Source organism: Oryzias latipes, chromosome 23 (assembly GCF_053564925.1).
Source record: "Oryzias latipes strain Hd-rR chromosome 23, Olatipes_Hd-rR_3.1".
In the NCBI taxonomy this organism is placed as follows: Eukaryota; Metazoa; Chordata; class Actinopteri; order Beloniformes; family Adrianichthyidae; genus Oryzias; species Oryzias latipes.
The window spans coordinates 21,406,442-21,424,472 of NC_136259.1; the positions used below are offsets into that span (position 1 = coordinate 21,406,442).

The 18,031-nt window shown below is 61.8% G+C and overlaps 1 protein-coding gene across 1 annotated transcript in view; it reads left to right on the forward strand.

Moving 5' to 3' along the window:
• Positions 1 to 16,988, forward strand: part of LOC144989535 (uncharacterized) — a 32,846-nt gene extending 15,858 nt beyond the window's left edge. The window contains exons 3-4 of the mRNA XM_078942155.1: positions 14,487 to 15,068; positions 16,089 to 16,988. Of these exons, the coding sequence (XP_078798281.1) occupies positions 14,487 to 15,068; positions 16,089 to 16,925 (1,419 nt within the window). The 3' untranslated portion in view covers positions 16,926 to 16,988. The remainder of the gene's footprint in view (positions 1 to 14,486; positions 15,069 to 16,088) is intronic.
• The last annotated feature ends 1,043 nt before the right edge of the window (positions 16,989 to 18,031 follow it).

The following is an 18,031-nucleotide window of genomic DNA, read 5'->3' on the forward strand; positions in this document are numbered from 1 at the left end:
CCGCGAGGGCTTCCACCGTCAGGGCAGCCGAGTCCGACTCTCGGCGTCCGTACGCGCCGACGAACATCAGCCAGAGCGCTTCCGCCAGGGTTTTGCACGGGCGCGACGCCGAGCTGCATACGGCAGGTTCTGAGCTCGGCACGGCGTCCCTGCGCGTCTTGGCGAAAGTCGTATTCCACACGTTCGTCAGGCAAGGCTTTCTCAGACTCGGAACCGAGCTCACCCCAACAAAGCCCGGCCATTCGTTCGCGTCCGCGGTTTCGCTGGGAAAAACCTTTTGGTGCGCAAAGCCGAGACTATCTGGAGAGTCCACCACCAGCAGCGTTTCCAGCGTCGACCGAGGGCAGTCACGCTGCGCGAGTGCCGCGCTCGGAACGTCTTGATCTCCGGAGGAGACCGGGGGGTCTCGAGGGGCGCTCTCAGAGCAGGTCGCTGCTCGTTCCGTCCCGTCTGCAGTGCCTGGATGGCGAGCGGTCGAATCGACGTACTGGTTCCCTGGTTCCACCTCGTTTTCCCAGCAATCTGGGTCGCTCTGAACAGACATGCTCTCCAGGTCGCGCGTCGCGCAACTGAGGATAGAACCCCAGTCGTCGTCGCTCTCGCTCAGAGACAGGAGGCAGCCGTGCCAGGGGTCTGAGGCTCGAGCGTCGAGGCTCGCTGGAGGAGCCGCGACGGGCCGCTCGTCGCCGCGATCTAAGGCGCCTCTCAGACTGCTGCGAATCCCGTGGGCAATGTCGCCCAGGTAGGCGTAAGGCGGGTCGTCCGGAGACGACTCCGCGTTGCCTAGGCGGGCAGCGAACCACGAGTCGCGTGCCTCGATCGCGCTCTTCACCGTACAGGGAACGACGTTTAGGGCCATGAAGAAAGGCAGCTGAGCCGTGAGCTCGGGCACGTACAGCTGTGCCGCGCGCAGCACGGTTCGAGCATCGAGCAATCCCTCAAACACGATCAGCATGGCTCTCACGATGCTGCGGTCGTTGTACCCGCGGACAGAGTAGCGGCAAGACGGGTCTGGGCCGACGTCGTCCTCTCCCCAGTCTCCTGTCGTGGCGCGTCGGTCGATCTTCAGTTCCATGGCCGCACGCAAGTGCCTGTCTGCGTCCGTTCCTCCCGGGTTGCGAGCCAGAACCTCGAGAGCGCTGGGACGAGAGTGCAGAGCGTTACCGTACACCAGCACGTACCACGCCGCAAAGTACAACAGACCCGCCACGGTGACTCTCACCGCGGACCGGCCGTCCGCCTCTACTCCTCGCCGGCCCCGCTCTACTCCTCCAAGGTGACGAGGCGCAGAGAGTCTCAACCCGCTGGCCGCGAACGATAGCGCCAGGGTGGAATTCACAAGCGAGTCGGGTAAGCTTTCCCCTTCGGCCGCGAAGCACGGCAAAACGCCTCTCGCCAAAGCCTCTTGCATCGCCTCCTTTTCGCTCTCACTCGTCAACCCTGCGCGCGTCAAGAGGTCCAGGGGGCCCTCGAAATAACGTTCGTAATGCTCGCGCTCCACAGCGACCCACCCTCCAGAGGCGGTGGGCAGAGGCGAGTCTGGTCGCACGAGGTCCTTCACCCGTCGCCATCCTCGCGCCAACGTTTCTAGCGCGTAAGCGGGACTCGGAGACGCGGGCAGAGCCAGGGCCTTGAACAGCTTGTGGCAGGACCTTGTGGGGTTGACAAACACAGGCCAGAACAAGCTGGCGTCAGCCCTGAGCGAGCTGGGTCGAGGCACTTTTAGGCTCAGACGGTCGAGAGCGCACGGCGACACTTTGGGAAAGTGAAGCGCTATGGCGGCCGCTATCGCTTCGGGATCCTGAGCCCGGGCCTCGGTGTGACTGGGGATCTCCGCCAGGGCGACCGGGGTCCAGGAACCCGAGCGACGGAATGTCCTCGGCGCAGGGAGCTCGTACAGCACTTCTCCGGCGGGGGGGACCCGCATGTCCCGCTCCTCGAGGCGATCCCTCGGGTCGAGCCCAGGAGAGACGAAGCCAGTGTTCAGCGCTGCCGTCTCAAACAGTCTGGGGTCCGGCGACACGCTCGTCGTCAGGATGCCTTCTCCCCGGGCGTCCTGATCGTCGAGGAGCATGGGGAGATGATCGTTTGCGTACAGCACCACGATCTTTTCCAAATCCAGCGAGCCGTTTCGCTCGTAGGTTTGAAACGCGACGCAGTGCGCGGCCACCGAAAAAGCCCAAGCGTACATCGCAGCAGCCCCTCCGTGCTGGCGCGTCTCGCAGGCCGGCAAATCCTCTTCTCCTTCCCCGTTCCCTCCTTCTTCTCCTCGTCTGGGGATTTCTCCTTCTCCTCCACCCCCATCTTCTGATTCTGCAAAGTTTTCCGATACGCAGCAGGCGCCTGAAAGGTCCGTCGCAGGGAACGCGGCTTGCTTCTCGAGCGGAAGGAGGGAATGAACGACCCAGCACAGTTGAATCACGGCCTCGTTGCGGACCAGCCAGTCGCGTTCCCGAGAAGCCTCGACCGCAGCGCACTCCATGAGAAATGCGCAATGGGTAAAAATCACCCGACGGCACTCGGAGCACGACAGCTCCAGCATGGAGCTTTCGCAGCGCCGCACCGCCTGCACAGCGGACCAAGGGGTGTATCCGCAGAGCCTCATCTCCCTCACAATGGCCCGAGCCACGACGCCAAGGTCCTTCGCCTCCCCCGGCTTGCAACAAGGACAAGTCGGGTGGCCCACGAACCTCATCTCACTGTCTGGCGAGCGCGGGACCTCGCGAGCGTCGTAGAACTCCTGAGCCCAGCCCGGTTTCAGTTCGTTGCAGGTGCCACAGTTCCGTTTGCGCATAACGAGCCAGTCAGATCTCAAGATCTTGTGAAGAACCGGCGCGAAAGCCACATCGACGAAAAAGGGCCCGAACATCTCGATCCCGACGGTTGCGTGTTCACCCCGCCTGAGCCACTTGCTGGCGAGGTGCAGCAGGCCATCGTCATTTTTCTGCTCGAGCACAAATCGTTTCAGGTCGGGCAGGTGAGAGCAGACGTGAGCTGCGCTTCGCAACCGGCCGAGTGCCGCCGCACACTGGTCCACCTCTGACAGCCAGGTTCCGTATTCCGCCGCGTCTCTCAGGTGGACGCTGCCACGGATCGAGGCGAGGCAGTTCCGCACCGTGTAGTAATGCGCGGTCTCGTCCCCGTCCTCCGGGTCGATGCCGCGACCGTACCTTGTCTCGTGCGACAGCACGTAGGGGACCATTCGGCCGGACGAAGCCTCCTCGAAGGTGACCGGCCTGACCGAAATGGATGCCGAGACCCCATCAGATTCCTGGTGCATTGGCTTGTACACCAGGGCCCTGCGCAGGGAGCGCGCGGAGGAGCAATGCGGACAGGGGTCATTCAGGCCGTCAGGTTCAGCGTCGACACCGCCGACCGTCAAGTAATCGCAGTCGACGTCCATGGTAAGGGGGGTGGTCGAGTTGGGCCCGCTGCCGGCCGCGTTAAGTATCTTACCGTGTCCCGTCCCACCCCCATAGGCACACCTTCAGAACGCGAAGAAGGAGCCGGCGGCCTCAAGCCGGCGCCTCGATGCTTGGGCCTCCGTGAGCTCACCGCGTGCCTTGCTCAGGCTGAGCTCCAGAGAGCCTTCGTTCCTCACGACCTTTCTCAACTGAGAGATCAGTAGGGATCTCTCGTAAAGCAGGCTCTTGACGGAGATGTCGCCGATTCCGATTAGGCTCTCGAGAACCGCCAGGTCGCTCCTGATGTCAAAGTAGGCGTCGTTCAAGTGAAAATCCCAGCTCCACATGCCGGAGCCTGCCTCGTCGAGAAGATCGCGCACGTCTTCCACGTGCCCTACGAGGACCCTGTCCCGACCTTCTGAGCTTCGAGGTCTGGCTCGGGAAAGTTCGACGTCCAGCATCCTGAGCGTCCGGGCGCAATCGTCCCCGACGCGCCTGGGCACCAGCAAAGACGCCTTGACAAGCAAGCGACCCACGTACGCTCTTGCCTCGCTCCACGGCTCGCCGTGGCTCACCCCGGGTCTGTCCCGCACGATTTCCACAAATTCCAGTGGCGTAACATCCCTGGAAATCTTTGCGCACATCCCCCTCCACACCTCCATGTATCTCACGTACAGGTCGGTGTAGCGCTCCAGGATCATCCGCAGCGCCTCGCCGTCCGTGTAGCAGGAGTTCAGCGCTTCGCACACGGTCGCCGCCGCCGACGCAGACTCTCGACAGGACTCTCCCTGCCCGGACTCCCCACGCGTGCGATCGTGAGTCCTCCTCGCGGAAAGGCGGACCATTTCTCGGACCAGGTTGTTACGGCCCAGAGCAGCTTGAACCATGAAGTGCAGGCGTTCGTCGCCCGTGTCGACCCTCAGCTCGGGATACCTCTCCAGCACGGTTCTAAAGCCCAACATGAGCTCGGACACCGTTTTCGTGTAGCAGCCCAAGGTCCGTCTGTAGCTCTCGGCAGCGGACTTGCAGTGGGCGTCGTAGGCTTCGCACTTGAGGCACCGGGCAGGCCCTTGTGGTGGATCTCCCGGACCGAGGCCTCCGTCGCTCAGAGAGTCTTCGCGCCGGCGTCTTTCCCGTCTCACGGGTACCCAGGAAATGCTGTACTCGCGTTTGTCCGCGGGTTCGCCCTCAGGTTCGCCTTCGCTGCCTTGAGAGTGCACAGACATGCTCTCTTCGCTTTCGCTGCGCCTCAGGTTCACTAAGGACCTCTCGGATGGAGAGTCCAGATCGAGCGACTCGCCTTCTGTGTACATTTCTACGTCGTCTTGTGGGAACCTTCCGGCTCTGCGCTCGCCGCGCTCCCCTCCGCTCGTTTCACGCTCCCTGCGTTCCACGCTCTCCCTCCGAGCCCTTTCCTCATACCTCCGAAACGCAGACTCCACAGCCTGGACCAGCGTTGCCTGCTGCGATCCGCTGGCATGTCCGGCGGCCCGGCTCCACGCGGAGCAGAAAGTCGCGGTCATGTCCATGGGGTAGAAGCCTTCGGGAGCAGCTCCCTCGAAGCCCGTTTGCCTCCGAAACGTTTGGGAGGGGGCCGTTCGGGGCCAATCGTCCGCATGTGTGATAAGTACATCTGCTACATCTACGCGTGCCTCTGCGCCGGCAAAGCGGAACTCTCGGACGACGAGCTGGCCTACCTGTTCGGGACACGGGGTCGAAACCTGCGAGCCCGCCTTCATCCGCAGTGGCTCGAAGGCTACCGTTTGAGGTGCCGCCACGCATACGAGCAGGAACGTCGGCGGCGCCTGCGCCAGAGCCCCCTGAGCTCCTCGTCGACGCTTTATGCGACGCGGCTGGGTGACGGTGCGCTGATCACCGCCGACGAGGATGGAAGACTGCTGAGCATCCAGCGATTCGCGGAGCCCCGTCCTCCCAGGAGGCTGCGGCCCGCAGACAGCGCATTCGCCGTGTTCAGGGAGACCCTGTCTGTGTTCTCGGACGTGGCCTTCAGGGCGCTCGCAGGCGGTGGGGCCGAGCCCGCTTTGGTGATCTCGAAGCGCTCAGAGATCGAATCGGGCGGCTCTTCCCACTGGTGGCCAGAAACGAGCGTGGGCTACGAGGTCGAGGAGAGGGACGTGAGCGGAGCCGAGGTCGTCCCGGGTATCATCTACGCTTCAGATGGCCTGTCGCTCTACCAGGTGGTGTCTTCTTGGAAGGCTCGCGTTTGCCTCGTCTTCTCGCCCGACTGCCGCGAGGAGGTTGTCCGCACGCTCTGCGCCCTTGCCTTGGGCGACTGCGGGCTGGGGACGCGGTTCGCCCTGCGGTGCGTGCTACCCGGAGAAGGCGACCGCGCGTTCGACCTGAGGGAACTGGAGCCTAAAGATCCTTGGTTCCCGGGGCCCGCGCTAGGCCCCGGCGCCAGCGGGAGGCAGGGATTTCTACGGGAACTGGACGGAACGGCGGAAAGTCGCCACGGCGCATTCTCCGGCCTTGCGGCTCTGAGGGAGGTGATCTCCACGCCACTGGCGTTCTCGGTGCTCGCCGAGAACGACCACGTCGCCGTGCTGAGGCACCTTCTCAGGGATGCTCTGGTGATCGTGCCCAAGTCGAGTCCGAACGCCAGAAGGGGCACGGGCCGCCAGGACACTGCAGGTGTGAGCAGAGGCGGGAAGACGACAGCACGGGAAACCCGGGAGGCCGAAAGCAAAAGCGAGAGCAGATTTAGGACGAGGACAGCTGCGGAAGGCCCGAGCGGACGGCTCACCGAATGGTTTCCCAGCGGGCACTCTGTGCTGGAGATCGAGACAGGCGCGCCAGGGGCGCCCCGCCTGCTGATATCCTCGCCGAAGGTCGTCCGAGGGAACTCTAGATCACCTTCTGCAAGCAGGACGCCCACGTTGCGTGTCTACAGGACCCCTCGGTACAGCGGTGTCATGCCGCAGGGCTTCAGGTCAGAGGCGTACCTCTTCGATCGGGCCGTGTGTCTGATCCCCGGGGGCATGGACGTGATCGCTCCTCCTCAGCTCGACGGCGCGAGCTGCGCGGCAGTGCTGTACGCGCTGGAAGTCTTCGCGAGGCTGGCGGGCCCAGACGTACCGACGAGCCTATGGTTCTCGGGGCCCTTGGAGTGGACAGAGGCGCGGGCACTGGTCCTTTCTTACCTACGCATGGAAAACGCGGGCTTCGAACGAGGTTCCAGGGAAAGCAGCATTCGCTTCGAGGCGAGCGACTGCTCCATTCTGTCGAAGCTCAGGCAGATCGTGTCAGAGCACGTACCTGGCACCTGTCCTCGCCTAGCGAGTCTTGGGCCGTCCGAGTCGCCCGAGCGCCCGATGCACGAGGATTTGGAGGGGGACCTGGCTCTGCTGCGGGGCACCCCGAGCAGGGCGCCGCTCTCGGACGCCAGGGGCATCAAAGAGGCAGATCCGCCGGCCCGCGTGGATTCTCCGTCGATCTGCGAGAGGACCACGGGCCACATCGTCCTTTTCGGGAGGGGGCTCGGGCCGAGCTCTCGTTTCAAGTGGGTCACGATAGGCATACGCACGCTGGGGCCCGCCGACTTGAACATACTGAGGGTCTGCGGGGTGTTTCACTCGAGACGCGGCCGTCACAGGGCCCTCCTGAAGATTCCCGACACGCAGGGCGTGCGCCCGGGCTCCCGCGCATCAGGTGGCGCCCGTTGCACGGGGCTCACCGAGGACTTGCGCGAAATCGCCGCCTCCTCGACTATCCCGCCGCCCGACTGCTACTTTCAGCTGAATTACGCCCCGGAGACAGGGAGGGAACGTATCTGGAGCCGCTCCGGCCACGAACTGGAGCGCTTCCCGGTCACAGCAGACGCCGCGTCCAGCCTGGAACGGGCCGTGCGCAGCGATCAGGCCAGGGGTTACGAGGAGCGCAGGCTGTCGCGCATTTTCAGATCTTCCCGCCGGACGGCAGGGCGTTGCGAGCTGGAGCTGGCCGTAGACGAGCCTTTCGCTCGAGGCCCGTGTGGAGGAGAGCCCCCACACACGCGTTCGTGGCTCAGGTCGCCGGCGGCGGACCGACAGTGCCACAGCGCCATCGGGGACGGAGAGTTCTTCCCCACGGTCGAGGTGGCGAGGGCCGAGAAGGAGTCGAGCGGGAGCGTCTCGGAGGACGCCCTCTCCCATCCCCTGCGTGAATACAACCTGAACCTGGCGGCAAACGCGCGCCCTAAGCGCTTCGCGCTGGACAGGGCCGACAGGTGCCCCGGAGAGTGCGGCTCTGCGTACGAAGCCTGCCTGGATGAGGCTGTGATGCTGGGCCACTGCGCGAGAGTCCTGGCGACGAGGGGGGCAGAGAAGGACTTTGACGTGAGCGCCTGCCTGACTCGCTTCTACAGAGCCGTGCACCCTTGCGTGCCAGAGATGAGCCGGGGTGACGTGATGCTCGACTACGAGTTCGTCCTGCACGGACGGGGCCTTCTGCCCCCGGCGCACGCTCTCCTGGGCCACCTGGCCGAGAGCTGCAGACTGACCTGCCACCCGGCCTGCAAGCTGTTCACGCTGAGCAGGCACAGGGGTGCGTCTGCCTGGACCAGGGGAACGGACGCAGAGGTCCGCCACTCGCGCAGCCTCAGGGTCAACACAATCGGAGCCTTCCTCTGCTCCCGGGACCACAGGCTGGCTCCGCTCCTGGCCAGGTGCTGCGAGCCCAGACCCCTGAGCGCTTCCGAGCTCTGCCCCGGGAGCGAGCTGCTGCCTCGGGGGGATGAGGAAGACCTCCTCCTGAGGGCGTACTCTGAGACGCTGGGACCCGCGCTGGTGTTCGAGAGGGTCGAGACCTTCCCGGGCAGAGTTTCGACGAGCCTGGGGGACTGGAGCTTTCTTAGGCTGGCGAGTGAAGGGGCCTCGAGACCCGAGTCGACGGCGTCCGCCAGACGCCCCGGCATGTCCGTGATAGACGGGCACACGGTGGCGTTCGCTTCTGAGTCTCCCCTGTTCTACCTGAGGGGCAAAGGCCCATTGGTTCAGAGGCTGGAGTCCGTGGCCGTGGTCGCGGAGAACTGTTCGCTGTTCCGGACCGACGCGCTGACGAACGAAGACCCCGCGTGGCCTGCTCCCGAGCCGCTCGAGGCCAGGGCACGCATCAAGTGCCTGGACAAAGCGTCCGCCATCGACAAGATGTTCATGCGTCGGGGGCGCAGGGATCCGTTGGAGGGCTACGCCACGAGCGAGAGCTCCTGGGAAAGACTGAAGGACGCTCTGTGGACTTTTGCCAAAGTCCCGGCCGAGACCTCGCGCCCGAGCGACTGGGAGCGAGACTACCCGGTGTCCCGGAGCTCCAGGTCCGCGGGCCCGGAGGGCGCAGGGGTCGAGATCGTCAGATGGCTCTGCGGGGCTCCGCCGGAGGAGTTCACGCACCACGGCCGCCCCGGCGAGGGCCTCGGGCGTGTGGAGATGGCAGACGGGCACGCCAGGGCCCTGAACCCAAGAGAGTGGAGAGGGTTCGACGTGCTGCGATCGCGCGTTTTGACGTGCCCCTCGGAAAGAAGGTGGACCAGAGGCCTCTGCGTCGTCACGAATAGAGGCACCAGTCGGTTTCAGCGCGAATCTCGCATGCCCATCTCCAGCCTGATCGAAATAGCGGAGCCCGGAAGGTGGTACGCGAAGCCGGTTCCCGAGGACGACGGCCGCGAGCCGGAGGCCGACGGCGAAGAGGAGCTCGAGAGCTGGAGCTTTCGGGCCGAGGTGAGCTCGGCCGGAGAGTTCGCCGACTCGCTCGCGAGAGCCATGCTCTCGGGGAACACTCACGCAGAGCTGGAGATCAGATGCTCGAGACGCGGTCTGTACGGTTACCTGCAGCGCGCGGTGGCTTGGTTCGCGGGAGCCACGGGCCCCTTCAGGAGTCGCGCCGTAACTGTGTACACCCCGGAGGCAGACTCGCAGACTTTCGCCTGTCGCTGGACCCACGCGCTGCCGAGGGACTTGGACGTGCTGAGGAGCAGAAGGACGGGGTACCTGGTGTCACGTCCGGACGGCCCGCGGGAGGACGATGCTATCGCGCTTCTGGTCGAAAGGTCCAAAGGGGTCATACCGGTGAGACACTCTGGCAACTTGGTGCTGCATTCCGATCCCAGGACCCTAAGGGCCGCAGCGATACGGGGCGATCCCGGCCTGCACGTGCTCGTCAGCGCACCCGAGGACGCCGAACCATCGGAGGAGCAGCAGGAGACTCTGCGAATGCGCAACAAAGATTCGCTCATGGCCTTCTGCGAAATGAACGGAGTGCCTGGGGGGATACGAGGCCCCGAGACCTGGAAGGACCCCTCGCCGTGGTCAAAGAGACAGCCAGGATCGTTTTGCTCAAAGGTGGCCGAGCTGAAGTTCAGGTGGGAGTCGGGAACCGAAGCGCCGCTTGAAGCGCCAGCTCGAGGACCTTGCGAATGGCTTCCCCGTCTACGTTCGAGCCCTCCGAGATGGCAGAGGAGCCCAGACGGTCGACTCGTGCTCAAGCGAGACAGGTTTTGGCATTCGGTGGACACAAAGGCGTCGCTCGTCGAGATGAGGCGCCGAGCTGCCTCCCTGACGCTCAATGCAGAGGCGGGAAATGCACAGGTGCAGACCGAGAGAGCTGAAAACGATGAAGACGAACGGGTAGAAGAGGAGGAGGATGAAGAAGAAGAAGAAGAAGACCAAGATCTAGAAGGGGTAGCTGTGGATGAAGGAGAAGAAGGAGACCCTGCGGTACCAACGCCCGCGCCCCTGAGAGTAAAGTGCGACTTTCGAGAGAGAGGCCTTTCGAGTATCCTCACGTTGAACTCTCGACTGGAAATCGAATTGGTTCCAGACGTCCCTGCCGTGGAGGGCCACGTTTTTTTCGCACCCGCTCCCAACCCGGCCTGGAAAAGGCATTTCGATCTGACGGAAAGAGGCAAGCTCGTACGCTATTACAGACCCTGTTCGTTTTCACCCCTGACGTATCACGTTCACACCGTTTTGACGTTCGGCTGCGGCCTCAGGCCAGTGTTTGAGCACGGATCGGCAGACCCGGCGGGGGATAAGATCTTGGACCTGGCCCTTTGCGCTCTGGCGCTGGGCGACGTGCTATCGACGGACGCGCCCCCGGGACGGTTCGGTGTCACGCTGGTGGTGCGCGGAGGCAGAGGGGAGATGCTGAAGCGCGCCCGAGAGCTCTCCCGTTGCGTGATCGTGACGAAGGCAGGGGCCTACGAGTTCGAAGAACTGCCCGAGAGATTGGACCGCGAGTTGGCCGCATCGCCATCCTCGTCGAGCTACGGGGCGCGACCCGTCTACGGCGAACCCAGGCGGTTCCTCTCAGAGAGCGGAGCGGCCACGTTCGCTCAACTAACAACCCTCTGGCCTCAGGCGGGGCTCAGGTCAGACGTGAAGCACCCGTCGTGTTCGGGGGACCCGCGATGGATAGGACTCATGGTTTGTCTGGCCGAGTGGCAAGGTCACCGGCTCGTCGCGAACGCGCTGGTTCCGGGCGCCCTGGAAGCCCTGATGGCTCCAGAGATGAAGCGAGAGCCGTGACGGCTCGGAGGTCCGTGGCCGAGCTGTACGACAGAGCCTGTGCGGCGCGCCTGCTGGGCCACGCGGACGCAACGCTGCTAGAATTCGCGAGGACTTTCTCCGAGCCCCGCACGGCCGCCTCGACCCCAGCGGACCCGGGCGGAGAGCGAGTGAACGAGTTCACCCTTTGGCTCGCGGTGCGAGGCATAGAAGAAGGAGAAGCCATCGCCAGGCGGCCGGGCCAACCCCTCACGTTCTCCGAAGCCCTGGAGGTGTACGCGAGGCTGAGCAGGGAGTTCGGCACAATCTCGACCGAAGAGTCGTTGCTCGCGCTGGACTCTCTCAGGGACTTTTTCGCGTTGGTGCTGCGCTACCCAATGATTCCGAGACTGGTCGCAGACACCAAGGAGTGCCCTGAGTGCTATTTCGAAACCGACATTACCCTGGACACTTGGGAAGAAACCAGGAGAATGTTTTCCTGCTGCCACTTCACGCTGAGGCACGAGGGCGCGGAGCCCCCCGTCGACCCGGACTCTGCCGCGTCGGCCGCGCTGGACTTGGGCAACAGCGAAGGCTTCGGGGAGGTGGCCGGGGCCAGGCCGAGCGGAGGCGCGTTTCCCGGGACGGAGCGGCCCGCGGAAGGTACGGGTGGTGGCCCGAGGTCCGTGAGGTTCCTCGAGCAGCTGGAGTCGATCAAGCGGCGGGACGAGATGGACAAACAGATAGCCCTAGGGAAAGAAGTGGTTCATCAGCTCCGATCGTACGTGCGCACGCTGGAGGAGCTGGAAGCCCCGAGGTACCTGAGCACCCATCCCGTGCGCTGGCTGCACCGCTTTTACGGTTCGCTGAACAGGAGCCGAGAAAGGGCCAGGCTCCTGGCGACGCGTTGCCCCGACCCGGCGAGGGAGGACTATCGCACGCGAGCGGGCCTCGAGGTGGAGCAGCTCAAGCTGTCTTTGGCCTCCGTTGCCTCAACGGGTACCAATGACAAACTGCTCTCATACGTGTGCATGGCCTCGCTGGACCCTGTCCGCAGATACACGGACAGGTACAACGGGACGGCCGAGAGGATCGTTCTGTTCAAGCACCTGGTGGCGTCGGGGCTGTCGGTGGAGACCTCGTGGAGCCTGGTGAGGAGCGTGTCTCGGGTAGCGAAGGTTCCGCTGATCGGAGCGACTTTGAGCGAGGGAGTGGACAGACAGCTAAAACACACGACAAGACCCACGCCCTATAACAGAAAGATCGCTTCTCTGGTCTGGCTGTTCGCTCACATCACATCGTACTGCACACTGCGCAAGCTTCCTCATGGATACGTGCTCATGGGAGACTCGCCCGAGGAACTGTCTCGGGACGGGATCTACGTGTTTGATGACGACCACGTTGGATTCAGGCTGTCTGCGAGAGGACAAAGAGGATCGGACTCGGCCCAACCCGTGGCCTCAGCCCACTTGCCCTTCGAGCGCATCGCGGAACTGCTTGCGATGCGAGATCGCGTTTGTGAGATTTTTCGCCGATAGGCTGGCGAGGGCCAACCCAGAAAGCTCGTACGACGCTTTGGTGCGATTCGGACACGCGCCGTTGACCGCCCTGGTCAACCTCCAGTGGAAGAGGGAGGCGCTGCAGAAGCTCAAATCGGATCGTGCTCTGCGATTCTTAGAGCTGCCTCTGGAGAGCGCGGCCCTACGGGAGCAGGACGCGTCCGGCCACGTGGAGACGAGAGAGGCGAAACGCGCGAGGCGCAAAGGGGTGGAATGGAAGAGACCTCTGTGCTCCAAGCGAAAGAAAGGGAGGAAACTGAAAGAGAAGAGATATGGGGATGTCTAAGGCCCTCCTGTGTCTTTGTGCTGCTGTGGAACGTGTGCGAGTTGCTGGTTCTATGTTTGTTGTTTTGTTTTGTTTTTTGTTTCGTTGTCTTTCGTTTCATCGTTTTTTTGTATCATTGGGGTGACATGGTTGGGAAAATAAAGCCGATACACCAAACCTGAATTTGAACAAGCGCTGTTTTGTTTTTTTTTCCGTTCTTTTCTTAAGGGGGGATGAAGGGGTAGAAAAGATGGCAAGGCATGCAAACCAACACATCAGACACATTTTCGTTGGAGATTTTATTGAAGGTAGCGTAGGTACAACACAGCAGAGAAACAACAGCCACGAGGTACAATGTTCAGCGTGAGATGCGAAGACATCGGACGAAAGGTAGCATGTCGTCATCCCACGCGGATTTGTCTGGATCGCTGCGACGAGGGCGACTCGTCGCTCACGCGGATTCTCTTCTCCTCGACCCTGCCTCTGTGGACCTCGTAAAAGCCCGCCGGAGAGGGCATCCCCCTTTTGCCTCGGGAGCGGCATCGGAGCGCGTTTCCATTTTCTCCGAGCGAGGCTCGGACTGGCTCGCGGCCCTTACTGTGGCCGGGAGGCATTTCAGCTCGCTGCTCTGACCCGATAGAGAAACGTAGTCGTCCAAGGCGGCCCTCACGACCAGTGGCAGGAGTCTACCCGGGTCGGCGTCGGCGAGCGCTCTCTGAAACTGAGGCCGTTTCACGTGCAGGTGGACGTTGGTAGAGAGCATGGACCACTGGTTGTGCCTGGCGAGGGTCTTGTCGAAAAACATGAGCACCAGGGTCCTGTTGTCGAACATTTCGCTCAGCACGGCGAGTTTTAAGTAAGGGAAGAAGCAAAGAGAGGCCATGATCACCAGAGTGTAAAAGCCGTCTCTCCTCGAGTGCTTGTCGCTTTGTTTGTTCACCATTTTCTTCACGAAGCGCTTGATCCTAGCTTCGGGTGAGCAGAAAAGGGTGGACACGGCGGCTGCGCTTTTGAGAGCGGCGTCCCTCACGGTTCCCAGATCTCCTAGGTCCGCTCGGACCCGCTCGCCGACGGTCCGGAACTCGATACAGCCCGCGAGCCTGAACACTCGAGAGGTCCATCGGCAGCGCTGCGACGGGACTTGACCCTCTCCGCGCTCAACGGTCCGGTACTCGTCTGCAAATTCCCGCGTGAGGATGGTGGAGAAAAGTGCAATCATGGCCGGCAGGCAGGATTTCAGCACCCGCGCCGATACGCCGCACTGGTCTTCGACCCACGGACCTCCGCGAGGTCCGCCCGTCCGCGGGTCAACTTCCAATGCTCCGTAGCCCACCGTCGCCTCCGTTCCATAGTACCAGGGCCCCCTGAAGTCAGGGTCCTCCCTGCGAAATGCGGCTAGCCCCACCACGGGGCAGGAAAATTCCCCCGACGCCGAGGCGTAAGAAACTCGGGCGGCCATAGCCCGCACGAGGGCGCAGTCGAATCCCGAGCACGAGTGCTTGCTGAGGTGCGCTGAGCATACGTAACAGCCCGGGATGTATCGGTCGTCAAAAGCGCATTCCTCCTCCACGCAGTGGCTCACCCACTGCGGATCGTCTATTAATTCTGAAGGCCAGCGGTCCATCGGCGCTTCCCTTAGCGTCTCTCGATTCTCCTCCTCTCCCTTCGTATTTCCCTTAGCGTCTCTCGATTCTCCTCCTCTCCCTTCGTATTTCCTTTCTCTGTGTTCTTCTCCTTTCCCTTTTCTTTGTTCCTTATCAATTTTTATTGCCTCTCTTCACAGGCGAGCAGGGGACAGAGCGCCGACCTCATCCTGGTGGACGAAGTAGGCTTCGTGAATTCCAAGGTGCTTCTGGCCGTCCTGCCCAACATCGCGTTCAGAGGACGGAAACAGGTTCACATCACCAGCCACGTCAACAACACGCCTTGGCTGAACAAGGTCGCGGACATCCGCGACGACCGGGGAGGCCCCGCTTACCACGTGGTGTCTCAGAGTTTCAAATGCGCATACCACGAAAGGGATCCGGGGCTCACCTGCTGCTGCCTCGGCGTCTACTGCCCGCAACACATTTCGGTGGACGGGCAGCTCAAGGAGCTCATGAACATGGTCTCACCCAAGGGTTTCGAGAGCGAGGTCACAGGCAGCAGCAGCACTTCGTCCGAGGACATCAAGACCGACACCACAGTCCCGTTCGAGGCTTCCGTCATCAACAGGTTCCTGTCCAACAACTGTTGGGCCCTGGAAGACGTGGCCCGATCGATTGTGACCAAGGCTTACTTGTGTCTGGACCCAACCTTCGGGGGAGGTTCCAGGTCCTGCGCCGGAGTGTGTTGCGCCGTGGAGATCGCTGGAGGCAAGCTAGTGGTAGGTCTCCCGCCCACGATCGGCGCCTTCCTCCTCTGTCCCCCCTAAACCGGACACCAGAAGATCTCTAAAAACGTACCCGTAATCGGGAGCCGGCCTGGGAAGAGCTCGCTCCTGGGGCCCGGGCTTCACGTCCATCAGGGTGCAGATGTACGCGCTCACGCGGTTCTCGTCCTGCACGCTGAGGGAGGTCTCCGCGTCTGGCACGGAGCACGAGATGAGCTCCAGGGCCTGTTCCCAGACCCCGCACTCGCAACTCCCCACGCTATGCCCCGACAGCTCCATCAGCCAGCCCGTAATGGCGAGCGCCACCACCGTGTGCAGAGAGGCCACGTTCCGGGAGCTGGCCTTTACCAGGGCCAGGTACTTTAGGGGCCCGCCGCGCACAGACTCTGCAGAGGCGAAGGCAGAGAGAACCATCTCCTCGTGCCCACGCCACTCATGCTGGCTCATGCAATCGTGCACAAAACGTCTCGGCACGCTGTTTCCGAGGGCAAGGGTCACTGCCTCCGAAAGCTCCACGGGGACGCGCGGGGCCGAAGCCAGAGCTTCTCGTCCCGAGTGCTCGTTCCTCGAACTCAGCACGTAATGAGAGACGAGCGAGTCTGTCACCAGTATCCTCGCGGGCGAGAACGACACCACCTGACTGTACGCCGTCCTCAGTTGCCCGATGTCCATCTCGACGAACAGGTCCATGTTGCGGCGGAACGAAGCGAGGGCTACCATGAACTCGTACCGGGAGAGTAGCAGCTCCCACGGCATGCTCATCAGGCTCAAGAGTTGTCTTCGAGCCCTGCGGCACGCGGGGCAGAAAGACATGTTGACAAAGCGTAACCTTAGTCTTACTCGAAGGGTGATATTGCAACAAGTGATGATGATGATGATAATGATGATGATGATGATGATGATGATGATTAAGAAGCTGAATGTGATCGTGTTGAGCGCCCAGCGGTTTCCTATGTGCAATTCGTTTCTCGCCACAAAGTACCTAAACCCGCTTTCTCCCCCGTCTCTTTGCAGATCATGTCACTGGACGAGCTGGAGATACGTGACCTAGATCAAGTCACCAGGGTGTACGCGGCCCTATTGAGCGCTCACGTCAGGCTGCTCAAAGTCCTTTTGCCCTCAGCGCACTGGAAAGAGGTGCCGGTGGTTGTGGTGTTTGAGCAAAACACCTACGTGAATGCGCTGGCCGACCTGAAGGAGCTGCTCGAACACGCTCTGGCACGCGCTGGCTTCAGGGTGCTCTTTTACAGCAAGTGGTCCCAGGTCAACTCCAGGTACATGCTGGGGAAACACGTCAGTGCCAAGACCAAACTGGCCATGGTGCTCAGCACCGTGTCCGCCATAGAGAGGGACGATCTGGGCTACTGTGAGTGCGTCATGTCCCTCGGCTGGGCCGTGCTGGCCGAGGCTGTGGGGAAGGGCAGAGCCGTGGAAGCCACCCTGGGCGTCTCTCGGGGCGCCGGCTCCAGCACGAGAACCGGCTCCTCCATGGCCGTGCACATGTACAGGAGGTCGAGGAGCGGTATCAATTTGGCCACGGACGCGACCGCTCGAGCTCTGGAGATCCGAGACACCATCTCCCTACCCGACAGCAGGTTGGCCGACAGGTTGCACGCAGAGCACGGGAAGCGGCTCTTGGGCAAACTGAGGGAGGAAATGGCTGCCGTCTCGATCAAGGAGTCAGCCAAGGGCGGCGGGGGGACCGTGGTCACCGGAGGCAAAAAGTCCAAGGCGGGCGAATACACCAGGGACGACGTGCTCTCCGCGTTTCTGCTCCTTTGCCACACAAGAGACGAGATTCACGGGGGAGAGAGCTCCGTGAGAATATGCGGAGAGGTTCATTGTACGTGAAATGCAGCTGTGTTTTGTTTTGTTTCACCTCAATAAAATGAAAAGGGAAAAGGCTCAAACGCTTGCTGTTGCCGGTGGTCACGTTTCTTTATTTCATTTTATGTCCCCCATTTCAAACTCCCGGCGTTAGGGTTTCGAACCCATGCTCCCCCTAAACCTTTCACTGCACGAGCGTCGGGAGCTCTCGACAAACCCAAGCACACTGGTTATCAGATAGCAGAACCTTTATTGAGTCTCATAAGATAAAGATGGTAGCGAAAATGTGAACAGACACACACACAGCAAGCAGAACTTCAATCGTCGTCTTCAAACACGACGCCTTTAGGCTCAGAGAAGAGGGGGAAGGAACCCGGATCGAACCAGTATCCTTCTTCGTCGATGGCCAGGCCCAGTCCTCGCATGTGGTCTACAACGTCTGGGTGGTGCCACCGGAGTGCTGGGTCGTAGCGATCATAATTTTCTATGCTGCTGTCTTCCTCATCGTCATCGGAGGAGCTGTAGATCTCGCTTCCCGATGAATCGGACGGGGGCTCGAAATCGATCCGCGGCTCTGCGATCCCAGGGTTCGACGAGAGCTGGAGGTAAAGGACGCTGTCCGGTTCGGCCTCGGTCTCCTCAAGGCCCGAATCGCCGTCATGCTCCGAGCGGGCCATCTCTCTGGGCGAGAATACGGGAACAACACCGTCTCCTTCGGGACTGCGGGCCGTGGTGAACGATTCAGTGTCCGTTGTGACCGTGAAGGACGATGCCCTGGTGCGCGTCACATCCGAGGAGTACAAGTCTTGTTCTGGAGTGGTTGACATTGCTGCAGTGGCGGATGGGCTTGTTGTATCAGACTGCTTTCGTGTGAGTGTACGCTCCAGAAACAGACAAGTAGACAAGACCGAGGCTTCGTCTCTTCGCTCTTATGCTGCTTATGGGCTCAATTAGACGGGAAAGGCTCGTCCGACCTCGTTCATCTCCACGGAACATAGACCGGAGCTCTGAGGTGTAAAGTGGTTCCGATGAAAATGGGTAGAAAATGAAATAAAATTTAAAAAAAAATTATTACACACACTCTAAATTTCTAAATTCAGCCCCGTTGCCTTGCGCTTGTACGGGTGCTT